Consider the following 25389-nt stretch of genomic DNA (forward strand, 5'->3'; position numbering starts at 1 on the left):
ATATTAGAAAAATATCACGGTATGCCAAAAGCAGACTAATTCGTAGCAACACAGCAGCCGTTACAATCGTCGCTAGCGCTGAACAAGCGGTAAATTTCCTGTTGAGGCGCCAAGCGAACAAGTAAACTTCATCGTAGAATCACTATTTTGCAGCCTCTTTAAGACGCACAAAGGTGTGTTTTACGCCTGATTGTATAATAGTATATTAAGGTACAAGTTTCATAAGGCAGCTCATTATCGCACAAATGCAAGTGTACGAAACGAGGAGAGAAGCTAGGGGTTTTGCAATTGGTCATGTGCGACAATGGATCTTATGAAGTGTGCAGTCTATGCTGTTTTTTTTTATTTAGGTGCAAAATTATATTGATAATTAAATGTGTCGGGAGATGTGTATGAGGAGAAGTAATACGGATTAGAAAGCCAGCAGAAGTAGGTTATAACATTTGCTCGAACACTTACTTTTTCTTTATGCGCAAATCCCAGTTACCGTAAATTCTCTGTTGAATATTTGAGTAGAAATTGGATCTAATGGCACTTTAGGGATCGTATTCATGTAGTAGTCTTGCTTAATATTCAGTGCCATTCCTGGTTATTGCTTGACAATCCGTGTGAAGTGTGAACTTGTACTAGTGTCTTATTTAAAGTTGTCCATGTCAAATTCTTATAAAGCACATCAGGGTTCTTCCTTGACCTGAAAATAGAGCGATTTCCCTTAACCACAGCATGGCTCGAATCCGTATTTTCCATTTCCAGGAAAATAGAAAACGTAGGAAAGTTTTTAAGATTCCAACTCCGGGAGTTGGGATTTTTTGAATTGATTTCCACTTGGGCGAGCGTCGGGTTTCGATTCTTCCTCTTTTAACCGTTGCACTTTACTTTAGTGGGTTTAAGTGTCTGGAATTCTTTTTTCTACGATGATGGATATATTAAATTTTCGAATTACTGCTACCACATGCGAGTATAATTTTTTTACTAGAAATACTGACAAATGAAGGTTGGAAACCCTGTCTCCAGTTAGGAAATGCATAGTTTTATGTAACGAATGGGAAACTGCGGGACGAACGAAGCGCGGTCCCGCAATATGACACGAGTTACTTATTATATTATATATCAAAAGACTAAAGTAAATCTTTCACTCTCGCGGTGAGGTAAACCTTTAAATCCCGCCGCCAGATAGAAGCAAATCGCTAAAAGATTAAAAGATACTTTTGTCTCCACGATGCTTTTTGCACTTCGCAATGCAGGCGTTTCTATCATTTTCATGTCAAATTGTGTTAATTGTTAAGTCCTTTGCTCTAAACACATTTTCAAAGCTTTAAGGCGCACAGAGTGTTAAAGTTGAAAATTTAATTTTTTTCTAAAATTTCCACGATTTTTCAGCTTCGCGATTAATCTTGCGCTTCGCCTTACAATAATAAATTGGATCATTTGCAATGGCTTTTTGTTCCTGACCTCGCACCTTTTATTATTATTGAGACCGTCATGGTTGAACTCCAGAAACGAATACTCTGCATATCTAGCTCAAAATATTTTCGACTGCTTTTGTTGTAGATGAGATCGGTAAACACAAGATAATGTACGTTTTTAGCTCATTTAAAAGGGATCGGAACATATTTCATATAAGCGCCCTTTTTAACCTATTTAATACCGTAGCATCAGTACGTAAATATAATGAAGGAGGTAACAGATATTCTCTCTCGCCCTACAGTTATTAAATTGATGTTGAATGGCGAAGGGTACCTCTCTCGACGGCTGCTCGAGGAGTGTACATGAAACAAAGGGCTCAAGGCCTCCTCGACTGAGGAGGTCTCAAGAACTTCTTAAGGAACAATTATGAACCTTGACATAAGAGAAACTTAATACAAACTTTTCAGAAGTCTAAAAAGATGCGATCGGACTTGTTAGCCCCGCAATTACGTGCTTCACATCTATGAGGAATATCTATTGATCATCGAGAGCTTAGTCAGCCTCACCTTCGGCTTTGATCCGGGGAGTAGAACGTTCCCCGGGAATGACGTGAAAATCACGTGTGCCTTTTAACTTTGAATATGCCGACGATGTTTTTTTAGGTCATTTTGACGTCATGACAGAACGTCAAAAAAACCTATTGCTGTTTATTTTGAATATGCTGACGCTGTTTTGTTAGGCCATTTTAACGTCATAAATGTCCGTTGAAATAACGTGTGTCGTGTACAGAATCGGGCCTCAGGTGTATTCAAAATTCCGTCGCCTATTTGGCTCATTCTTGTCGCCCGATGGCACGCTAAAGTAAACAAAGTTGATGCAAGCTGCTGCCTGTATTTAACAAGGTTAACCGTTACAAACTTAATCCAGTAATCCGAAATTTTCGCGTATTTCCTTGAACCACTGGCAGTTACAGGTAAGAATCGGATACGAAAATGTAAAATGCATTTGCTGGCAACTGGAAAATTTCAATTTCAGATGATAAAAACCTTACCACCTTGTCATGTTTTGGTAGTTTTTTGCGGCGCTCGTAAGGATAATATATGGCTTTTTTAAAAGTAACCAAATAAACCAGGCACTACGTTATTAGCCTCTCCGTCCCAGAGAGGCGAAAATCCTGGCTAAAACCATCAGATTTAACTAATGGTTCAAAGTTTAAAAATTAAACCGAACTCTCCTCATTACGCCACTTTAACCCTAACGAACATCGAAAACTTCCTCGACGCCATATATATTCGAAAAGTTCTCCATATAATTCTGTCAGATGCGCCACATAAAACTCGAAAAGTGTTATTGTTTGTCTGTTTCAATTGCTAGAAGTAACCAGAAGTTCCCTTAAGCGTGCAAGCAGTGAATGTAAAGAAAATCATTCAGATTATCTGACTTGGGGAGTACAAATTTAACAACCAGGTGAATAAAGCGGATACACAAGTGGCGTAATCCCGGAAACAACACGACATCTCAATACACTCAAACTCGAAGCAATCCCATAATAATATCTGAAAATTCAACAGGAGATTTTTCAGTGGCGATAAAGCGCATGAGCTCGAATTTTGAGCCTCCGAAAGCGGTAATAAGGACTCGATTCTGTGCGACAAACGCTCAGTCGTCGCTCCTCTGGTGTGAGTCGTATCGCGAAAATCCGATAATTCTTAGAAAATCTCGCGTGCGAGGTCATTTCGATCGCAGTTTCTTTTTAGTTTAAATTTTATCGCGTGAATTTCTTGTGATGGAGTGTTTCTAGTGGTTTGTGATTTAGCGAGGAGGGAACTTGAGGAACCGTAAGTTACATTTTATCTTAACTTACAACAACAAACGGACAGATAGGTCGTGGAAACAAATGCCTTCGACGCTGACCACCGCGATCATCAGATTTGAATAAACGTGCCTTTTCCTCAGGGGGACTGTGCATTCGACACCCGCTGAAACTGAGGAAGGTTTGTCGAGTCGCATTAATAACCAATGCACCATAATGAAAAATTGCGTTCAATCATTGAGTAGAGTAAACTTTAATTTTCAGCGAAGGGTGTATTTAAGTGTAAGGGAAAATGGGAGCCATTTTGAACAGCTTCTTTATTGTTTTTTTTTGCTATTAGGCGGTTACTTTCATATACATTGCGTTTGTAAAATTCTGCATTGAACGAAATGAAAAAAAACTCATGTAGCGATATCGTTTTATCTCTTGTTCGCAAAAAAGAATGTCTTGATATAAATTTGATTTACTGCGTGCTTGCCGGAGCTCAGTTCTGAAAATGTATGAAATAAGTTATGGCGTGTAGTTCTTGTTTTAAGATTTTTCCAGGAAGCTTTCGGCCGGCAATTTTTGGAACGCATAATGCTATTTTTGTATGGTTTTGTTGCCTATCCCAAAATAGCAGTATTTCCACTGGGAGGCGTCAGTTGTCAGTTTAAATTAGGGTTAAAAAATAATAAAATTTTAAGGGTGAGCTTCCCAAAGCCACCCATGCTGACACTGCCAGTCAAGTTTCTAACAACCAAAGATATTGTTAAAAGAAATGTATTTTCAAAATTTGATCGTCTCTATTAAGGCTCTGCAGAAATATAGAGTTTTTGCGAATTTTTAAGACAGGCTAAATGGACATGTTTCCAGGTCCCGAACACGCACCCGTTCTGTGTGGACTGTGTTGCTAATCACCCCTTGTAATCCAAGGCAATAAATTAAAAATTAAATTGTGTAAAGCATTATTACGAGACGGTGAGATTTATTCTTGTTTCCAGTATGCATGCGAAATTATATTGCCACACAAACGATCATAAACCTCAATAAAAAAATAATGATATTATTTTTCATTCAAACTGCCCCCATAAAATACGAGGAAATACGACAATCTAGTGGCACGCAATCCACTTCGGCCTGTACCGACACTGTCCGATTAATTTTTAAAATTCAATTTTAAATTGGAAATTGGTACGTGCAACTAAATATGCTAATGCAGGCTAAAGCCAATTACGGTATTATAAATACACATATTTCCTATTAGGTTAAATAGCAGTGAACGCATCCGCGAAATGTCCATTGGATCTGTATGCCTGTTTAAACGTGGCTTTTATAAAGCGGGCATATTTCTATTCCACAACAGGACTGTAAAATAATGTTTATCCCGTACACCAAATCGTATTATTACAATGATTTGAGCATTAATTTTAATGGAGTCAGTTTGCTACTACTAATAATAATAATTATTATTAGAATTGCATATCTTCCGCTATTTAAATGTTCAGTTACGCTCTCTTTGTCTGCGGTCTTGTATTTTCATTGAACCCATTTTAACCTCCTAGTTACTGATAAAATAATCATTTGTTCGGTAAATTTGTAGCTGTGCGACAAAAGGAGTTTTTTTAGTTTAACTTTACTAGTTTTGCGTATCAGTGTCAGTGTTCCAAGCAACATGTTCTTGTTACCCATTGCCCTAGGCAACGGATAAGATTACATACTATTGTGAGCGTACTGTTTACTCGTTGCCCACGGCAACGAGTAAATAGTTTGCTCTTATACGTTGCCGTAGGCAGGAGAAACAAGTAACGATAACAGTGTGCGTACGTATCTCTCACACTGTTATTTTGAGTTGAGATTTTTTAATACCAAACTAGTTGTAGAAAAAAAAAATTGTTTGCAACTCTTGCGCGAAATCTGTTTTGGTGGCCTCGATCGGTTTTTCCACGGAAAACTTTCCATTTCATACATCAAAGTGTTGTTTCTCGCACTGTACAAACTGATTTGTTAACAACGAGAAACAATGGGAAATCCAAAAGCTGGAGATTCATTAGCGCAAATATGATTTGTCCAAAAGTAGATAGTTTCGAAACTGCACGATCTTGAAGCTTAGAATTGTAATTTCCTGTAAATTTGTCCACACAGTGGAATTTAATTTTTCGCCTCTAACAACCTGAAAATATGATATTGTCACCCTTTTCCCATACAAAAATGATAATATAAAAAATATATAAAAAATATAAAACATAAAATATAAAATAAAAAACTTATAAAATATGAAATAAAAAATGTATAAAATATAAAATAGAGAATATATAAAATATAAAATTTTAAAAAAATTAAAAACAACATATAAAATATTTTTAAAAACTTTTGCCTGTTTCAAAAACCGTCAATTTATGGACTGGAGCCCGTTTTGGGTTGTGTAACTTCACTTTTTCTTATTGTTAAGGACTTTAGGTTGTTGCTTCTCGACGTAGTTTGCTTAGTTAACTTATTTTGTACTTTCATCCTTTAAGTTACGCCCATGTGTATCGATACGTATTTGGAGGATTCCATCTGGGCGCCAGACCATCGCGCCCATCAGGCCATATCGAAGGGCTCTTTATGGCTGGGAAATACGCTACTCGTCAAAGGAAGCTTTCTAAATTGGACCATTGCCGCGATCCGCAGTTCGGCAGATCTGCAATGCTTCAATGAAAGCGACTTGTATAGGTATTTGCCAGATGGCGGCGATTTATGATCTTAGGCGCGACCATTGCCCGTAAGGGCTTCTGGTATTGGTGCGCCCCTGATTGGAGTTCCTCGGGTTTAGTACTTAAGGGATGATCGCAGTAATTTTGCCCCTCTTTGACCGGTGCTCGCTCCAGACATGTGATCGTAAACGTAGTTCGTAATCTTCCCAACTAAGCAAACTCCCACTTCATACTTAGACCAATACTTTGTCATTATTTAAATAAGTAAAAATTAATACAGTCCACTTTCGTAAACCAAATTGTTGTTTTCGTGGTTTCGTTTATCGAAGGAACCTCAACACTTATGTACATCAAAAATTGTTCAGTTTTATACAAGAAGTTTAATATGCTAAAACGGACTTCAGATTTTACCGACCGCATGCATTACGGCATTATTTTATGCAATTTATTTTACAAAGGTCTCATTAACAAAACACGAATACAAACTTCTTTTCCGTGTGTTTTGTTGTGCATGCATTTTGTATTCCGCTAGAAATTATGGGTTGTCATGTTAAATGTCTTTGAATTGTGGCTACAATATATTTTTATTAATCTCTTCGCATTTTTATGGAATTTATGATTAAGAAACCAGTTGCAAAATTGCTGAAATTTAAATTCAAAATCGGTGTTCAGGGATCGTTGCTCGCCGATAGTCATGCGTCGGCGAGTAATTTTTTCCCGTCGTTTTTTATCTGGGCTACAATGATTATTTTAAAATTTATGTGATTTATTCTGGAACGTTCAACGAAGAATAAAAATACTTTCAAATGTAACAAGTTTGAGCCCTCATCTGGATCACAATATATTAAAGTGTTTTTTCACCCAGAACGAAACGTGAACATTCGTTGTATACTCAAGGGAGACAGATACAAATGGGTTGAACCAAGGACACAAATTTTCTGCATTTACCTTGACAAGAGGCAACCCCGAAAGTTTCACGTGCAAAATAAGCGTATATTATACAAAGCACACGCTTTGGTGAAAAATGGAATATAAATCATATTATCACCAAGCTTATGGCGGTTTTGATGTTGGTGTGATTATGTAGCCATAACTGTTTCAAATTAATGAAGAAAACTCTTGATTTTGAGGCCACCCTTGAATCATTCCACAATTTTGCTTGGGATCGAGATTTCATTTCTTAGACAAAGCATCGACTATTACCGGCATTGTACAACATGTTGAACATAAATTAAGACCTCAGGAAGTATACTGCAACCCATTTAAAACTCTGAGCCATTCTCCTGAGCTAAAGTTCTCTTAAAATTATTGCTACATTTAAAAAAGCTCTTGTGATTTATTTCAAGAATTAAAATGAAGCATTGCCGACACAGAAGAAGAAAAAATCGCAATTATATTAAGGTTGAAATTTACTTCTACTTCACTGCCATTATTCCCAAATATAGGTAGATTGTAACTTGCAAATGTTTCAATATAAATTGACATTTTAAGTTTCACATTAATTGCAATTTGAAAGTAGATATTGAGGTTCTACAATATAATTCCGATCATTAGTGTCAGTCGAGTACGCTGCATTGAGATTTCCTAATGACCCGGACTCGCTCTTAATTAAAGTGCCTGCTAACAAGATGGAAATCTGAGTACAATTTTATGGAACTTAATTAAACTCTGATAGATTTCTGAAATTTAAAGTTAGTTAAACAACTCCGTCTATTCGCTGTCGATGTATAAAGTTATTAGGCGAAGAAACGGTTATTGGAAAAATGCACAAAATAAGTTTCTTGCCGTTCAGTTAAATCTAGTAATTTTCCCCGTGAATACTAATCCAATGGGGAAAGATCTGGTGAGCGTGCCGGCCGACGTATGTCTCCATTGCGTGAAATTACTCCGCAGGGAAATATTTCAGACAAATAATCAGCCCTTCTCATAGCGTCATGTGGCGGAGTACCATTTTGTCGGAAGTACAGGTTATCCAGGCGGTTAAGACAAATGTTGTTATCGATGTAATTTGTAAGTTAGGTTCTTAAAAAGTACAAATACTCATATGCGGCCAAATTGTCTTCGTAAATGTATGAGCCAATGATCGTATCGACAAGCAAACATGTATTAGCAGATGTTCTACTGCTGCTGTTACCATATTATAGTAAATAATTATGAATACATTTCTGCAATGATACAATCATTAAATAATTATTTATAATTGCAATAAACCCGGAAACGGATGAACTAAAAGCTCGACCAAATGTTAACATATTATAAAGCAGTCTTTATGTAAGGAAACACCCTGTGTTTGTATCATTTCCCATTCGTAAAACCTTAATGCAAATCGTGAAATTGAGGTTACCAAAACCGATAACAACATTTCAGGAGTCGGTGACTTCCGTTTTTACAACAGGCGATTCCACAACTCAAGATGTTACCCCGAAAGGGCGCTTTCGTGATTTAGGCAAATTGGTTTTCGAAGTGGAGGTGAATTTTTGATAACAATTTGCATCAAATGAAGTGATTTCTCGTACACGAGAGGGAAGCAAACAAAGGGTTCCTGAACATGAGACCATGATTTGAGGCTGTATATTTTTGTGCACAATAACCAGATTTTCTGTGGCACGTGAAATTAGGTACTCGAACCAACGTTGGGTCCGTTGTGAAATCGCTAAATCAGAGAAAAAGTATATTACTGTACAAAGAAAATCTATACGGAGGGAGTGGATGATACGCCCACGACATTGTGAACCTGGCACTATGCAACTTCAAACAAGAGCGTACGTTGTAATTAGTATCATAAATCTGGCTATTAATAGAATTCTTGCCCAGATTTTCTCTAGATTAAAAACACGCCAAGTTTTGTGAATTAATTAAAAAATTACTGGCTGTTATTAATTCGTTTTAGTTACACCAGACTGGCCGTCTTTAATTTATGTTTATTAAAAGAAATTTTCGGCATTCTTCCTGAAAGTAATTCACGGTTCTGCCTTCTCGGTGTCTTAATTCATAGCATGGCTTGTATTCGCTCTTGATTACGAATATTCCGATATTGGTGTGGGATATCGTTCAAAATCGCATGGCATGTTGGCGGTTATTGAATATCGAAAAGGTATACAGAATGTCCATTTCTGGAGCAGTTAGTTCAGATAGGTTTGGGTTGGTTCGAATTAGCCTTTATTCCTCACAAAAAAGCTATTTTATGGGTAGTAGTATTACTAATTTAATTAGAATCAATGATTCATTTTCATTTATCTAAGAGCTGTTCATCTTTTTGAGGATTTCCTTATTTGATCATCTACGACTGCGTTCTATTTTATGCGACATATACAGGGTGTTAGTGAAAAAACTTTCGTAAATTTAACCAAAGATTAAGAACATCATTTTGAACAAAAAAGTTCCTTACAACAGGGGCCGAAAACCTAGTAGTTTTTCCAAAAAAAAAATGTCAAAATTTAGGTACTGAAAAGCTTTAAAATTTGAATAAAATGTACTTGACACATGTCGATTGTTTGACATGTAACAAAAAAACTTAAAATTATTCAAAAATAACATGGCAAAAGCAATTAAAAACATAATTAATAACTTAATCGGTAAAAATAAACGTAAGCGGCAACGCCGCACTGAACGTGACCGAGGAAGAGAAGTTTGTTTTTGTTTTGATTGTTTTTTATGGCCCTTATGAGGATCGCTCGCCCACTTTGCGGATGAAGCGATAAAGCACTTGCGGGTGAAGGAATGCACAGTAAACAGGTAGATCTGGTACCTCAATAATATATGAGTTATGCAGCCATCTGCATTATGCTGTGGTCAAATGCATTTTATCCCATTTTATGTGACATGATCCTGGGCAAAGAGGCCTGGCGCCATGGACATGTGGAGCCCATTAGGGATCATCGAGAAGGAACCACCCTTATTGTTCAAATTTGTCATGGACTGTATGTTCTTCCATGCTTTTAATATCTTAGTGTGATTTCGGTCTCGTTGAATGCATCTTCTGTCAGTACACGCAAAACATCATCCGCAAAGTTAATTTGGGCGAGCTTTAAGTGATTTTATTCCGACTTATTAACAGTACCTACGTGACAATGTATTCTTTACGCGAGTATCGTGACGTGCTTTTGATTTATGGAGAGGCGTCACAAAATTCTGAAGAAACTGGGCGCATTTACAATAATCGTTATCCAAAAAGAAAACTTCCAGCTCGTTAAACATTTGGGGAAGTTTCCCAAAGGCTTCTGGATACAGGTAGCATTATTTCTACGTATAAAGGACGAGAAGTCGGTTCTGAAGCCGAAGAACACATTTTAAATCTTGTTCAAAATAGTTCAACAAGGAGTACCTGAAGTGGAGCATCTGGACTCAAATAGTGAACATTTCGAACATTTAATGTAGCAAAAACAATAATAAATTTGTGTTTTTGAGTGTGATGTGAGTGGTGTAAAATGTGTAACGTGACATGTTATGCTAATTAAAGATAACAATAATTTCAAGGTAAATGGCTTTTCAAAATATTAAAATAAGAATCACATAATTTTTAAATTTCATAAATGCTTGTATTTAGGACTCCACTGGTAAGGAAATTTTTTGATAGAAATGATATTCTTAATCCCTGGTTGAATTTACAAAAGTTATTTCACTAACACTCTGTATACGGTGAGTTTTTTTCTATGATTAGTGAAGGGATCCCTGAAACATGCGGAGTTACAAAATCGGTTAAGTAGGGAAGGAATTGCAGTTTTAGGGGACCAATTTAAAGCCACTTTTAGTTTTTTTCAAAAAATTAATTGGCTAGCTAGATATTTAGGATAAACCAAATTTTGTCAATTTCTTTTAATCGATCTTGCCGTCTAAGTATTGGTTCTAGAGAAATTATGTAAATACGAATATTGTAGATCATTTTTCCCTGAAAAAGATAGTCTAACCAGATTTCTTCTGATACCTGTTATTTTTGAGATATGGCATAAACGTACTTTTTTTTTAATGGAAAGCATAGTAGGTTATAAGTTATTTAAAAAGATATTTTTTCATACTTTAAAGTAATACCAATAAGTAGACAGTAATTTCTCAAAGTGGCGGACTTACAGCCTTTTTTTAATCCAAAATTGCAATTTTAAGATAGTTGGTCATGAAATTTTTCATACTGATTTATTACTTGATTGACACTGACAGCTCGCATCATTTAAGTCAGATATAAATTTAAGTTTTTTAATTGTTTTGATAAGATTTTTTTAAATTGTGGAAAAGCCTAATACCTATTTATAAATAATTATTTATTAATTACTTAATTAATCATTAACATTATAAATGTCTAAAAAGCCCTTCATCATTATTTATACATTTATTACATCGCTTCAAAATTGAAATTGTAGATTTTCTAATTGAACGTCCATCTATAATATCGAAAGCTGCCTCAATTGCTTCTGCAAAAAGCTTCTATTAATTCATAACTATTTCTGAAAACTTGGTTTTTTATTGTCTCCCATAGAAAAAAAAACAAAACAGAAAGATCCGGCGATCAAGGAGGCCATGCAACTAGTCCGTTTCTTCCGATCCATGAGTTTGGGAAAACTAGATCCAAATGATTCCGCACCCCTCGCATATTATATGGGGGTTATTCTTGCTGGAACCATTTTGAGAAACAACTGTCTATTTATTGGTATTATTTTAAAGTATGAAAAAATACCTTTTTAAATAACTCATAACCTACTATGCTTTCCATTAAAAAAAAGTAAGTTTATGCCATATCTCAAAAATGACAGCTATCAGAAAAAATCAGGTTAGTCTATCTTTTTCAGGGAAAAATTATCGACAAAATTTGGTTTTTCCTAAATATCTAGCTAGTCAATTAATTTTTTGAAAAAAACTAAAAGTGGCTTTAAATTGGTCCCCTAAAACTGCAATCCCTTCCCTATTTAACCGATTTTGTAACTCCGCATGTTTCAGAGATCCCTTCACTAATAAAAAAAAACTCACCCTGTATATATATTTCGATGGAGACTAACTAAAAAATAAGCACCACTGCTTGTCTTCATAAAGCAATTTGGGGCAAGAGTTTTCGAACAATTGTTCCCTATTTACTTTATATTTTAAGCTTTTTTTAAAGGCACTTCTTCAGTCTGTTATCTCATACCTGAATAGTTTTTGGATATAATCCGCGGAAACTTCAAACGTTTCTTTAATCAGGGCGCTTGTGCGAACAACTCTTAGAAGGTATTAAATTTGTCTCATGGCCCATATTTCTCAATCTATACCGTACTGTTCCGCATGAGCCGAAGACGGGTAAAACCTGTCGAATTGATTAGCGACAAATTTTCTCCTACTACAATGCTCGAATCTATTCACAATAGGCCGCAAGCTGTTATTTTACTTCGAGCTATCGAAGAAAGAGAGGCGGTAAAGTATTTTTCTCTGAATTGCCACGAAAAATTTGTTCTAATAATTCCAAACACTTATAGTATTTCCGAAAAAATCCAAATCGTAAAATGGTATTGCCAAGGTCAGATCTATCGTCAAATCAGGCAAATTTTTTCGGAAATATCTATGAAGGAAAGTAGACCAATCCCACCCTATCAACTTTGCACGCAATTGTACATAATTTTGAGACACTGGGATGTGTTTCACCAAAGGCACATCAGAATCCTGTTGCATTCGACGGAGATGTACAGTTCACAATTTTGTTGAGTGCTCAAAATGTGAGCAGTTATTAGCGGGGAATTAATAAAGTTTGTTTTCAAAGTCTTCACGAACATTGGTCAAAATTTGATCAGTAATACTTCTACATTTCAGGAAAATTCTATCTTTCAATTTTTGAATACTTTGAAGCGGATTTCTAAACATTTTACTTTTTAAATAACCTAATAGGAAAAAGTCAAGTGGACTGAGATCTGGAGATCGTGCAGATCCAGGTCTGTGCTGTAGTCCAATGAAGATTTCATTCTCCCTGATGAATGTATTGCCGATGAAGTTGGAATTAGTGGTTCGTATGACAGGAAAGTCCTTAAAAAAATGGTTACCGATCATATAAACCTAAAAAACTCGAGATATATTTCCCGCAGATCATTTTCGTAAAATGGAATTTTGCGAAATAATAATGGAAAGATCGAATAACGACTATCGTTTTCTTTAAAATATTTTCTTTACAAACGAGTCGACCTTTCTACTATTAAATCGACCTAATTCTATTTGTGTGCCATACTGGTCTCAGGAAAACCTGCATAAGTTTTTTAAAGTTCGCAGTCAATATCCTACAAAATTGAACGTCTGGGGAGGTATATTAGGTGAAAATGTGATCGGTCCATTTTTCATTAATGGACTTTTAACTGACCCGAAGTACTTGGACCTGCTGCAACAACAAACCATGCCCGAAATTCGGAGAATCATTGGGAATGGATTTTGTAAGATCTGGTTTCAACAGGATGGATGTCCTGTGCTATATTAATAGTCGTTTAGTTAAGGAATACTTGTCCCAAACATTCCTATAACGACTTATTACAGGACAAGAAGGGACAATTTTGCGGCCAGCCAGATCTCTAGATCTCTCTTCAAATGATTCTTTCTGTAAGGGCACGTAAAATTTAGCATTCTATGGCTTTGATATGGCTAATAATTTGGATAAACTTCGACTAAAAATCGAGAACTAATTCCAAAATGTTAGCTGTAACATGCTACGAAATGTTGGAAGGTTATTTTGTGACCTGTTGAGCTAGTGTCTAGCTCAGGGTGGTGGGATTTTCGAACCTTTAATTTCTTTTTATTAATTGTTTTATTATTTTTAGAATTTTGAATTAAGTTTTATTTTATTATTTTTAGAATATAATTTTTGGTTTGTTTAGAGAAAATCCTTTCGTTTCAAAGAAAGAATGAAAGATGTAATTCCAAGGTCATTTTAGGGATCGGTGTATTTTATTAGAAGCGTGGTCGCCACTGTCCACTCTACACATATCAATATTGTACTGATTTATGTACGGTACTACCGCGTACTTATCCTAGTGCGGATGCGAGAGGAACACAGATATGAGCATAATTTGGGTAGTAGTAAATTCGACAGGTTTTACCCGTGTTCGGCTTATGCGGAACAGCACGGTATGATTTCCGATAGTGTACGTTACGTTAATTTATTTAACACCGATCAGATCTTGCAAATGAAGAAAGTCTTGGTTTTTGAGTCTTGTTCTTATAACAACAGTTCTCTATACAGGCTCCATTTCTGTAGCTCAGCCATAGGAGAATCTCGAGACGAAGTCGGTTAAATTGAGAAACAGTTACGCAATTTGGAGTTTAAAAGTACTTCAAAAAAGTGAAATTTCGGAAAAAAAAATGTCCAATAACCCTTATAAGAAAGATCCCTAACCAGAGTTGGCTGAGGTTGCTTAGCAATAATATTACAGTAACAGGTACTGTAATGTTAAATTTACCGGCCGCAGCATCCAAACTTTGTCTTTGACTGCCAAAAAACTCCCTTATTTTTCTTAATGCTTAATACTATATTGTACGCTTAGAACTTAATAGTCATTAACTTTAATAACTTCATGTAAACTTGTTTCGACGAACTTCCAACAAATGGGTAAACTTTTATCAACATAAAAAATAGAAAAAGTATCCTGTTGCATTAAACTCAGCAGTCAATTTTAACCTCCTCAGCTGTAGAAACCGAGTTTCTAAGTACAAGAGAATTTATATTAACTTTTTAATGGAAATGATATTAAAGTTTGCTATCGTTGGAAAGTTTATATACCAACAGAGATACGGCCCTGTCCACGACCAAACCAATAAACAAACCCCGGTCGAGGCTGTTAAAAACTTTTTATGAAGTCTACTTTATTCTTATTCAAACTTTGAAAGCAGCATTATTACTACAAATAATTTTTTTTGTAGAAGTTATTTTTCAGCGTGCATTTATTCGATTTCAGGCATGTGGTAGCTTGGACTATGTGAAGGCTACAGCAGAAACTGAAGGACAATGTGGGCCGGCTCATTATTTTCAATTCAGGTGAAAATGGAATTCTGTTTACTATGGTTGGCACTGATAGTAGCAGTTTTAGAGGCGTCTCAAGGTAAGAAAATGACGATTTAAAATAATTTCTTATTCATGAAGATGCTAAAATTGAATGGAATAAAAATTAATGCCGTGGAGGTTTATGTAACGACCCCTATGAAGTTTATCTTATAACTTTTGCAATTTATAGAAGAGCCGTAATAAATAATGCTGCAGACTGTAATTGGATCTCGCTTTATAACCCCTGTAATATTCTTTATTACAATTAATGTTTGCCAACCCCGACGTTTAAAATGGTTATTTCGCTATTTTCTATAAACTGTTATGGGGAGTGTATACATAAAAATCAGAGTTTTATTATATGCGCTTTAATTTAACAATATTCAACAATTTACTTTTCAGTGAAGAGAGTGATTAATGTAAATCTCGAGTATCTCGTAAACTATTTTATCGATTGTCACGTGACTTCCGAATCAACAACTGCAAGGAAAAACCGCAATAGACCAAATACTTCAAACGAAATAATCTTTAAATCTGGCCAGGAATCAGAAAATGCGACAACGTAGACGTAGCTACAGTTAAAATAAAAAATTGTAACACTTTGTGGCCACCCCGTGGATTTTAAATTATATTTAGCCTGTTCCTTAGACTTCGTTTTGCGACTTTTCATTTAAACCGTTGTTCTTTCTCTTCGAGATTTTGAAATAATAATTGCTGGCCAAGAAAATTAGCTTTGGACACCGTGTATAACTTCGATATAAAGAGTGTCTAAAATCGGTGTTGTGTATCCGTAATTTTTCTTGTGCAAGGTGGTCTATTTGCAACGGTGTATGAGTCAAAATTAAGAGAGTAATTAATTTTTTTTAATTCACCCTGTGTAGTTACTATTATTGCTTTTACTCTAAGATTTTTGTATTCATGTGCAATTAAAATATTAGCATTATTTCACAATTTTGAAAGAGCTTTCTGTCTGTAAGAGGCGTTTTTGAGATTTAACAGTATCGATTGACCTTCAGGTCTATTCATCTTTGGAAGTGGTAAAGAAACTGAAGATAATATTCGAACGTTCATAATACATTGGAAAAAAATCCCGGCACAATTCTAGGCAGCCATTATGGGCATTTTAAGTAAACTACCCCGAGGCTGCGACCCCGATTGTCGGCCAATGGATCCAACGGCCCCACTGTCACCAACCACATCCAGTGCTCCTCGATTTGCCCCAGTTACATCAAATGGTATTTTCAATTAATCGATATAATCGTTACAGAAAATCTTAAATAATCTCTTCCCAGCTTATTTCCCTAAGACACATGAATATCCTGTCCACAGCCACGACGAGGCTCAAAGATGGATGCGGTTATTCGCTCTCCGGGCCTCTAATCCAGCCACTGTAGTACTTCATTATAATTAAACAAAAAGCAATTAATCCTGACGATAGAATGTGGACTAACCGCACAGCTCCTGGTATATTAGTTTAACTAATACATGGGTTTAATTATGGAGAGCCAGGCCCTAGATCTATGTCGTACGTCTACTTAAACAATAACTAATTGCTATATTACATAATTCAATTCCTGTGGACGAAGCTGAAATTCACGTTTGTGAATGAAGCAATTTAAATTCCATTCTAGAGATTGTCCTAACTCACAATCTCATCAATACGTTTAGATCATAATTATAATAGTGGAGAACACTTTTGTGGGGATCGAGGTGTGTCTTCAGCCTTTTCCGCAATATTTCTGTGAAACCACTGTTTCTAAACTCTCTTTCCTTGCACATTTCCAGGGAAACGGGAATCCACTTAGCATGCCTGAGAACTGAAAAGGCATTAGAATTCATCGTTTTACGTCTATTAAGAGTGGAGTTGAGGAGTTGTTGGCGTCATTAATTATGGCGACAAACATACCTGCCTCGGTAATTATGACAAGAAATCTCTTATTTGTGGAGTCACGTACTCTGGTTAGGATTTATGGTCCTGCATTAAACTGGATTTCTTCGGATTAATCGCTGGTAGTAAAAAGAACTTCTACGGATGTGTGGGGATATGTGTGTGAACTGACCCAAACTAACCTGAGGTAACTTACTAACTTTCTTACTGCTGACTTATGTTTGACTTTATTTTTCTGATTGCGGTGTGCAGTGCAGTAAGACCTTTTTACCTTATATGGGCCACAAAGTGCTACTCTCAGCTCGCAAATGCGTGCAGTAAAGCCGCTTTACCTTACGCCCGTCAGAAAGTCGATTTTTTTGTTTTTTAAACATTTCTTCATCCGGGCAAGTTGGTATGAAAGTTCATTGTGTACGTGCAATATAAAATACTTCCACAGTTACCAATTCAAGTACGTACTAAAGTAAAAAGGAAATAAAATAAAATTCTAAAGTTTGCGTGAGTATTTTCACCATCAACAAAACATAATGAAACGTTATTAAAACTTTGAGTACTCTGCTCCTTACATAAAAAGACGTAATTAGCAGCGAATAATGAAGACTTAAGTTCCTTTCACGGAGGAAAACTTATTTATTCTGCTTTGCTTGAGTTACTTTAAGGAGAAAGCTGCAAAAATTAAATTAAATTATTAACCCCCTTTGCTTTGCTCTCAGACGGGTTTAAATAATGAATTTATCGGGATGTTTTAAAGAGGAAAACGCAATTTGATTCAATCTGTAAATTGATAGTGTCGCTTAAATACTCAAACTTACAATTTTGGGAAATAAGAAGATTCGTCTTTCTCTACGTGTTTTGGAGATGTTGCACCGCTAGGAATATCCACAAAAAGGTGATGGACAATTAGTAATATCTTTGTAATAGCTGCTGTTAGCGACAAAAATGTCTGGCAAGAAACTCCATTAAAAAAGTAATTACGTTTTTACCTGGAAACACAGTGGATTTGAAGGGAAGTATTTTCCAACGACATGGTTGAATGGATACTTTCAGGTTGAAAGGCCGGTGTGCGCCTTTGAAGGTGAAAAGAAAGCAAAGAAAATGAGCGAAAACCGTTCGCAGTTTTATAACGAATGTATTTCATTATACAAATAAGTCAGTTCGTCGAAATTCTCACATTTTAAATATTTAAAGTACACCTAATTCCAACGGGAACTGGCAAGAAGACAAGTTCATTGAAGACCTTTGAGGTACATTTTCATGAAAGTGAGCCTCTTCGAGATAAAAAAAAAACATTCCCGGACATGTTTGTAGGTTTTTTGTACATTCGTAGACTGTTTCCTAGAATTATCTCAACAAAATTTTACAACACCCTGTATAAGAAAAAAGTTCGTAAGGGTGACCATTGGTGCAAACATACCTTATCCGAAAGTTGATATCTTGTGAAATATACAGAATGTTAAGAGTTTTTTCGCCACTATTCAGAAAATATGAATATACATAGTCGTTATACAGTACTGTCGTTATACAGAAACGTTAAAATTTTTTAAGTTATAGTTCTTTAGGCGACGAATAAGATACGTGTTGCAATGGTTTTGAATGAATTATCATGTTGGACATACAGGGTAAACAGTTGTAACTGTAACTATCGATGGAATTAGTATGCAAGGCGCCCCTTATTATACGAATATTGCAACACGGTTCCCAACCCTTCTTAGGGATTCCCCTCTAACAAAGTTCTTAACCCAGATATCTTTAAAGTGATAGCAAAACAAGCAATTAAAATGTCCACTTTAACACCCTGTATTTTAAATCACACTAACCTCAATGATCACTATTTGACTTGCATATGTTCGGATACTTCAATGTTATTGAATCACCCTGTATAATCGCTATTAATCTAAACGAGCAGACAGCAGAAATAAAAATTTAACCAAAATCAAGTAAGTTGAAAATATTCTTCATCGAAGCACGGGAAGAATTATTTCACGATGATCGTTCCTCATGTCAGGGCATGTCACCGGTACAAAACCTTCGTGCAAGAGATCGTCCTGGAAAATTGGAATTTTGCCAACTGATCAATGAAAATCGCCAATTAATTTCAATGATACTTTTTCTAATTAAGTCATTTTTCTCGGGATGATATTAGCGACCTTTCCAATAACCACCGTAAGTTCGACAAATATACATCCCCTTTTTCAATAAAATGTGCAGTAAGGTCCACGAAATATCTATCGACCATTATATGACAGGTTTTAGTCTCTATTAATTTGTTCAGTGAAATGGGCGGTAAGTGAGCTGCAATGTGTTGATCAATCGTTATTTCCTAGAGGATATACTTATAGATACTGCGTGACAAAGAAAGGTAACACCCATTAAAGATAATTTTATTTTGATAATTTTTTTTGTACGTGTTCAGAACCACATACTTATTCAATGATTACATTTTCAGCAAGATCAGAGGAAGAACTTCATTTTTTTTTCAATAGTGTGTTGAGCATCCACGGTTCCTTATACACTCATTGATACGCCTGGGCTCGGATCTAATAAGATTGTCAATGTCTTCTTGAGGTATCTCATTCCAGGCAATCTGAACTTCATGAGTAAGGGTTGCTAAAGTCTGTGGAGGGTGCTGTAAATTCAACAGTCTGCGGCCAATCATGTCCCAGACATGTTCGATAGGAGACAGATCCGGTGATCGAGGTGGCCAGGGTAAACGGTTGATTTGATGTTGATCCATGAACGTTATTGTTTGCCTAGCGACATGAGGTCTAGCATTGTCTTGCTGGAAAATAGCATTCGGGATAGTTCGAAAATATGGAATCACATATGGCTCCAATACTTCTTGGATATAGCGTTGGGCAGTCATGTTGCCTCTAATGAAAACTAGGGGTGACCTGCTACCATATGCGATAGCACCCCATACCATAACGCCTACAGTACGGTGGACATGACGCTCTCTGTCAAATTGTGGATCTCGCCTTTCACCCTGTCGCCTTCTCACCCTTGCCCGACCGTCGTTCATCCGCAGACAGAAGCGGGATTCATCACTAAAGATCACCTGAGTCCATTCTTGGTCCCACTGAATCCTCTCTCTACACCATTGTAAGCGGTTAGATCGATGTTCGCGAGTGAGAGGCAGCACCCAATGCGGACGATAGGACAAAAGGCCAAAACTTCGTATTCGGCGATATACTGTACGCATACCAACCCTATTCCCATGTTCTTCAAACCACTGATTTGCAATAGCTTGACTGCTGCTAAATCGGTCTCTAAGAGCCAAAAGTCGCAATCGACGATCTTCGCGCTCTGTGGTTCCTCTGAGTCGCCCAGTGCCTCTGGCTCTGTGCCCACGGCCTTCCTAAGTCCACGCCTGGTAACACCGCACTATGGTTCCTAAGGATCTGTTAGTGCTTCTAGACACTTTTCTGACCGATAGACCTGCTTCGCGCAACCCAACAATCCGCCCCCTCTCAAAGTCACTAAGCTGACGGATCTGTTCAATTCTACGCACTCTAGGCATAACGAGTAAAAATTATGACCGATTGCAACACACTTCACAAAAGTTGCGATGCAAATGTGAACAAAAATGTTTAAATAAAATTTTATTTTTTTAAGGAACGACCCATGGAAACTAAAAAAAAAATTAACAGATAAACTTGAAATTTTGATCATTTCTTTCTTTTTTTAAGATAAGTCAACATGCAAAAAATTATCAAAATAAAATGGTTTTTAATGGGTGTTTACCTTTCTTTGTCACGTAGTATATGTCGTATATATTTGATATGGAATGATTAATTTTCGATTACTTATCAGATTCTTTATGTTACTAGATGGTTTAGCAACTGCTATAACTATTCAGTGTTTCTACAGTACAGTGTTATAGAGGACGGATCGTTGAACACAATATTATTCATGATTACAGTTGATGAAAAATCTATTATTACATTAAATTTTGTTGTTTATATAAATATTTTAGGAATAGAAGGATTGGTAGTCACGGATTTATCAATTGACCAGCTACATCTCCGGATTTAACCCCCCTGGATTACAGGCTTTGGGGATGGATCAAACAGGATGTTTATCATGAAATATAAATGTATTTGATGAATTGATCGATCGTATAATGGCCAACATTAAATAAGTTCGTGCGAAATATTTTCGTCCGAGTTGAAAATTGTAGTGAAGTAAATGATGGAATTTTTTACTGAAATTTTTGAAAATCGATTTAGTAGCGTTAACTATGCGTAATGTATGTGTGATAGACTATTTGGCCTTTTTGCTCTGAAATTTAATTTTTTTTAACCATTTTCAAGTTTATAGAGAAGTTACAGTAGGATTTGCACCCGATTAGTGGAAATTCAAATCAAATTAGTTTTGAGTTTAGCTTTGCGCCTACTTTGAATGCACTTAAATGGTCTCATTTGAATTTGTCGCCTTTTAGGGACTATTACGTCAAATGTATGAGTTTTTACAACACCTTTATGGCATTGATATACTCGAATAATTAGTTTCTAAATGTAAAGAAGTTTTGTTATCTGCAGTTTTGTTTGAAACAGGAGGCAGATAATCAAATAATATCCTCGATTCAGGTCATTGGCTTAAATTGTGAGATACGTTTTAAGCTTTTGAAAAAACGATACGACAATAAAAGAAGTAATATAAAACGGCCATAACACAAAACTTCGTGGTGTAAAGTGTTGCTTTTAATGCTTAGGCAGTAAAAGTGTTACTTGACATCCCCCGGATTTAAGATGCCCCTTTATGGTCGGAAACGTGAAGTCCATTCTATTAGTAACCCATTTTCAAAGATTCGAAAGGTTGCTGAAAAATTGACACACACTCATCATTAAAGTTTGTGGAAAACAGCACAAGTGGGTTTTCATTATCTTTTTTGCTGCAGAAGAAGAAAGAAAAGCCATTATGCCTAATGAACGAAAACTGTTCCGTGAGATTCTCGCTAAATTTTTTAGATCAAACAGTATAATTTTAGGTCTGACAAGTAGGTAAACGAGAATATTAAATTTTAATGAAAGGGTCGCCTAAAAAGCTTTTTCCTAAATTTTCCTAAAATTGTTTCATGAATATTAAAAAACGTCCATTTACATAACAAATTAATTACGGCGTAACTGAATATATCCGTAATTTATTATGGTGCTTTATTATAACGCCAACAGTCCGAACTAACGAAATTTCATAGGATAACTTGTGCTGTAAAGTATTAATTTTTGTTTGCAATTTCCCAGTTTGATTCGAAAAGGTCGCGTTTACACATAAAATAAAACACCCTAGGACATGTCGCTGAATATTCTTTTGCACTTGCTGTGTTCTTCATACGTAGCACGCTAATTCCTGATTGAGTTGCTGGTGCTCCCTTAAAAAGTTCACTTCGCATACATGCAAAGAGCCCCTAATTACTACGTGAGCCTCAGTTTAATTCAATTCAGTTCGCTTTCACGGTAACGTCCTAAAAAATAAATAACTCTCTTTGGGAAATACCCTGCTCATTCAAGTCTTCACACCGACACAACGTTTTAATTAGTCTGAAAGTATCCAGGTTTATGGAACGTGACAGGCAAGAACGCCAAAGAGGGAAATTTTTGTCGGGCTTGATTTTCAAAAGCGATAACGAGCTTATTGTAATGGTTTATGACTTCATTTTCAATTCGGGAGATTATATTGTTTGCTCTCAAATGGCAGAAAGTATTCCGTGATAAGCCGAAAATAACTTATCAAAATCACTTGATGGAAAATGTTAACATTCAAAGGGATGAAATCGCTTTTTGTACCCCTCATATCAGTGTGCACGTTTATGGTTTATATTCATTGAAAGTTTCAATAATTTGCTCTTCGGGGTTTCCCACGGGGCTAAAAATTCCCCCCGCAGGTTCCCCCGGGAAGAATTCCGGGTGAACCCGGGAGGTAAGAATTTTCCCCAGAGAAAACCCTCAAGGCTAAAAATTGTTTAAGCTTAGAAGAAGAATAGTTTAGGAGTTCCGGGGGAGCACTGGAGGTTTCCCTCGGTTGATGAAAGTACTCTTCGAGACCTTCTCTTGGGAGTAAGAATGGACGATGGTAAGCATTGAGGGGTAAGGATTTTTCCGGGAAGAATTCTTACCCGCGGAGAAAACTCCTTGAGCGAAATAGTTTAAACTAATTATGAAAAAATTATCAAAGAAATTGTCCAAGAACAAATTACTGAAAATTTCACTAAATATGAACTATAAAGGTACACAGTCATCCACCTTTGGGGTCAAATTCCCGGAAACGCTTTTTCGTTTTTTTGATTTCTCTATATGTAGTTAATTAGCTTTATTCTGTCCTCTCTTTTTCAAGATCAGTCGTCCCTAACTTTTTTTTTGCGGGAGGTTCAGAGTCGGTTCCAGTCGTTGACACATTATGGGCTTTACTCCACATTTGAACGGTAGTCGGTGTAGATTTCTGTGATATCCGCCTTGGAGCTTAAAGATCCCCTTGAGGCCCTGGCGGTCAATTACTGAACGCGTTTGCTCCACAAGATATTGCTGTGAAGAAGTGAAGCGCAGATAGTTCGGGGGTCTGATTTCTATTTTGTTATTTGAGATTTATATTTCAAGTTAATATCCCAGATTTACGTATTGGGCATGAGTCAGAACTTATGAGGCTCATGTGCGATAGGCTGAGCACGTCTGTTGGGTTTGAAACCGGCACTTCCATCCAATTTCGGCGGATTTCGGGCACTTCCATTAAAAAGGTTTAATCGACTGATATTTCAACGGCTTAATAAAATATGGTTTCCCAGATGAATAAACTGAGCAACCGCCAGAAGAACTCGAGGCAATCTGAGCAAAAACTGTCTTATTACCAACTTTTATAACTGATAGCGGAAAATATTTATCTAAAATCCTCAATGTCATTACGAAATATTCCCGGTGGCGCTCTGCTTTTATAAAACAGGGAAGTTTCACTTCTTTTTGCAGTACAGTTTCGAAATGAATTCATTAAATTATTCTAGAAGTATAAATTCCTGCATCCCATTTAAATTTATTCAGATTTTCTTCAAGATGGCTTTGAAAACGTATAATAAATTTAATTTTACTGTTAAGAATTTACATTAACCCAATGTTATATGCTTACGTAACATCACTCGGTATTCTCAATCTTCATTAGATGTTGTGTCTCAAAGATTAATACTACTGCATATATTAATAAAATTGCTAAGTAAGTTAGAATTCGTTAAAATAAGTCCATTTTCAGGCAGCTATATGTAAAATAACATCTTGTTTTCATAGCCACACAAAAGCTTACACGGAAATCTGAATATTTTAAAAGGAGCTGTTTTGTTCTAATCCTGCAGGAGCCTGGAATGCACTTAATTATATTCTATTGCAGAAGCAATATTACGTTTCGCATTTAAATTATTTGAGTGCACAGCAAAATAACACAAAACGTTGGCGTTTTGAAAATTAAGCTTAAGGAAGCTCCTGTTGTTTAGAGTGTTGCTAATTTGGATTTTGCTTTTGGGATAACAACATGTTCGCAAGTTTTCAGCAAGTGACGCGAACGTTGAAGGAAATATAAAGGTTTTGAAATTTGAGCTTGAAAGCTGAGGAAAAGGATAATAATTAGATTCTGGTTATATTTTAACGTAGAACTGTGCTACCAAATTAAGACTAAAATCTTATGTTGGGAACTAGTAAAATTTATATTCCTAGAAGAAAACGTAGCTAAGTTTATTCTATGTTATGCTGAAACATAATGACCTCAAGGCGATTTTTCATGTGACAAGCAAAAAAGACCATTAACTCACCATTAAGGGAAATGTAGATAAGAAATCTTTCTGTGTAAAAGTCGATTTAATGAAGAATTTAGAAGTTACTGTAAGGAATGGTATATGTGGTATAAGTAGTGGGAGTTGTAAACCTTAGCCCTCCTTTAAATTTTTAAATTTAATTGGATTTACAATTTCTAAAACTCAACAATGTTCAGCATTTTGTGTAATTTCATAATAAGATATTAATGAATATAAAATGTTTGTGCTTTCCTCGAATTCTTTTTGTTGTTATGTTTCTTGTGAGGCTATGAAAAACGAAAACCGGGTCCATGTCAATCAATTGAATATCCTGGTTTACCCTTCAATTCGCAATTCATCTCTATCAGTCCATCACCGATTAAAATTTTTAAAAAATTACAAAAACCAATCAAACATTTTAAAAAACTAATCAAAAAAATTGAACAGCTAACTAAAAAATGTTCTCTAACTTTGCTCGGTCAATTCACCAATTTGTCATGCTGCTGGAGACACTGATTGTGCATGTCGTCAAATTTGCGTGTTTCTACTCCAAGTTGCTTGAAAGTCTAAAGTTTGCTGTATTCCAAGAACCACATTGACTCGAAAATATTTTGCTCGGTTAGCTCTTTATAGACTTAACTACAAATGATTAAATTCAAGACATTGCATTTTGAAAGTTTTCCGATGCGTCTACCACTTGTTGGGGTTTTGTTGTTTTGAGAAGAAGGCAGATGGATTTTGACCAGTGGAAGAACAGGAACATTAACTATTTGGATCTTTTATTTGTAGCTTTTAGGCAAAAACGTTTTGCGGCAGATCGATTTGCCTGCGACATTTTACGTCATGTGGACAACATCTCTA

General features: G+C 36.0%; 2 protein-coding genes across 2 annotated transcripts in view; both read left to right on the top strand.

The window, feature by feature from the left end:
• The window catches only part of LOC136412636 (uncharacterized), an 86627-nt gene extending 79741 nt beyond the window's left edge, over positions 1-6886 (top strand). The window contains exon 5 of the mRNA XM_066395767.1: positions 6874-6886. The gene's annotated coding sequence lies outside the window, so the exon portion shown is untranslated. The remainder of the gene's footprint in view (positions 1-6873) is intronic.
• LOC136412633 (lachesin-like) overlaps positions 3076-25389 on the top strand; it is a 204739-nt gene continuing 182425 nt past the window's right edge. The window contains exons 1-2 of the mRNA XM_066395764.1: positions 3076-3245; positions 14790-14933. Coding sequence (XP_066251861.1) covers positions 14840-14933 — 94 coding nt within the window. The 5' untranslated portion in view covers positions 3076-3245; positions 14790-14839. The remainder of the gene's footprint in view (positions 3246-14789; positions 14934-25389) is intronic.

The sequence above is a fragment of the Euwallacea similis genome, chromosome 12 (assembly GCF_039881205.1).
Source record: "Euwallacea similis isolate ESF13 chromosome 12, ESF131.1, whole genome shotgun sequence".
Lineage (NCBI taxonomy): Eukaryota > Metazoa > Arthropoda > Insecta > Coleoptera > Curculionidae > Euwallacea > Euwallacea similis.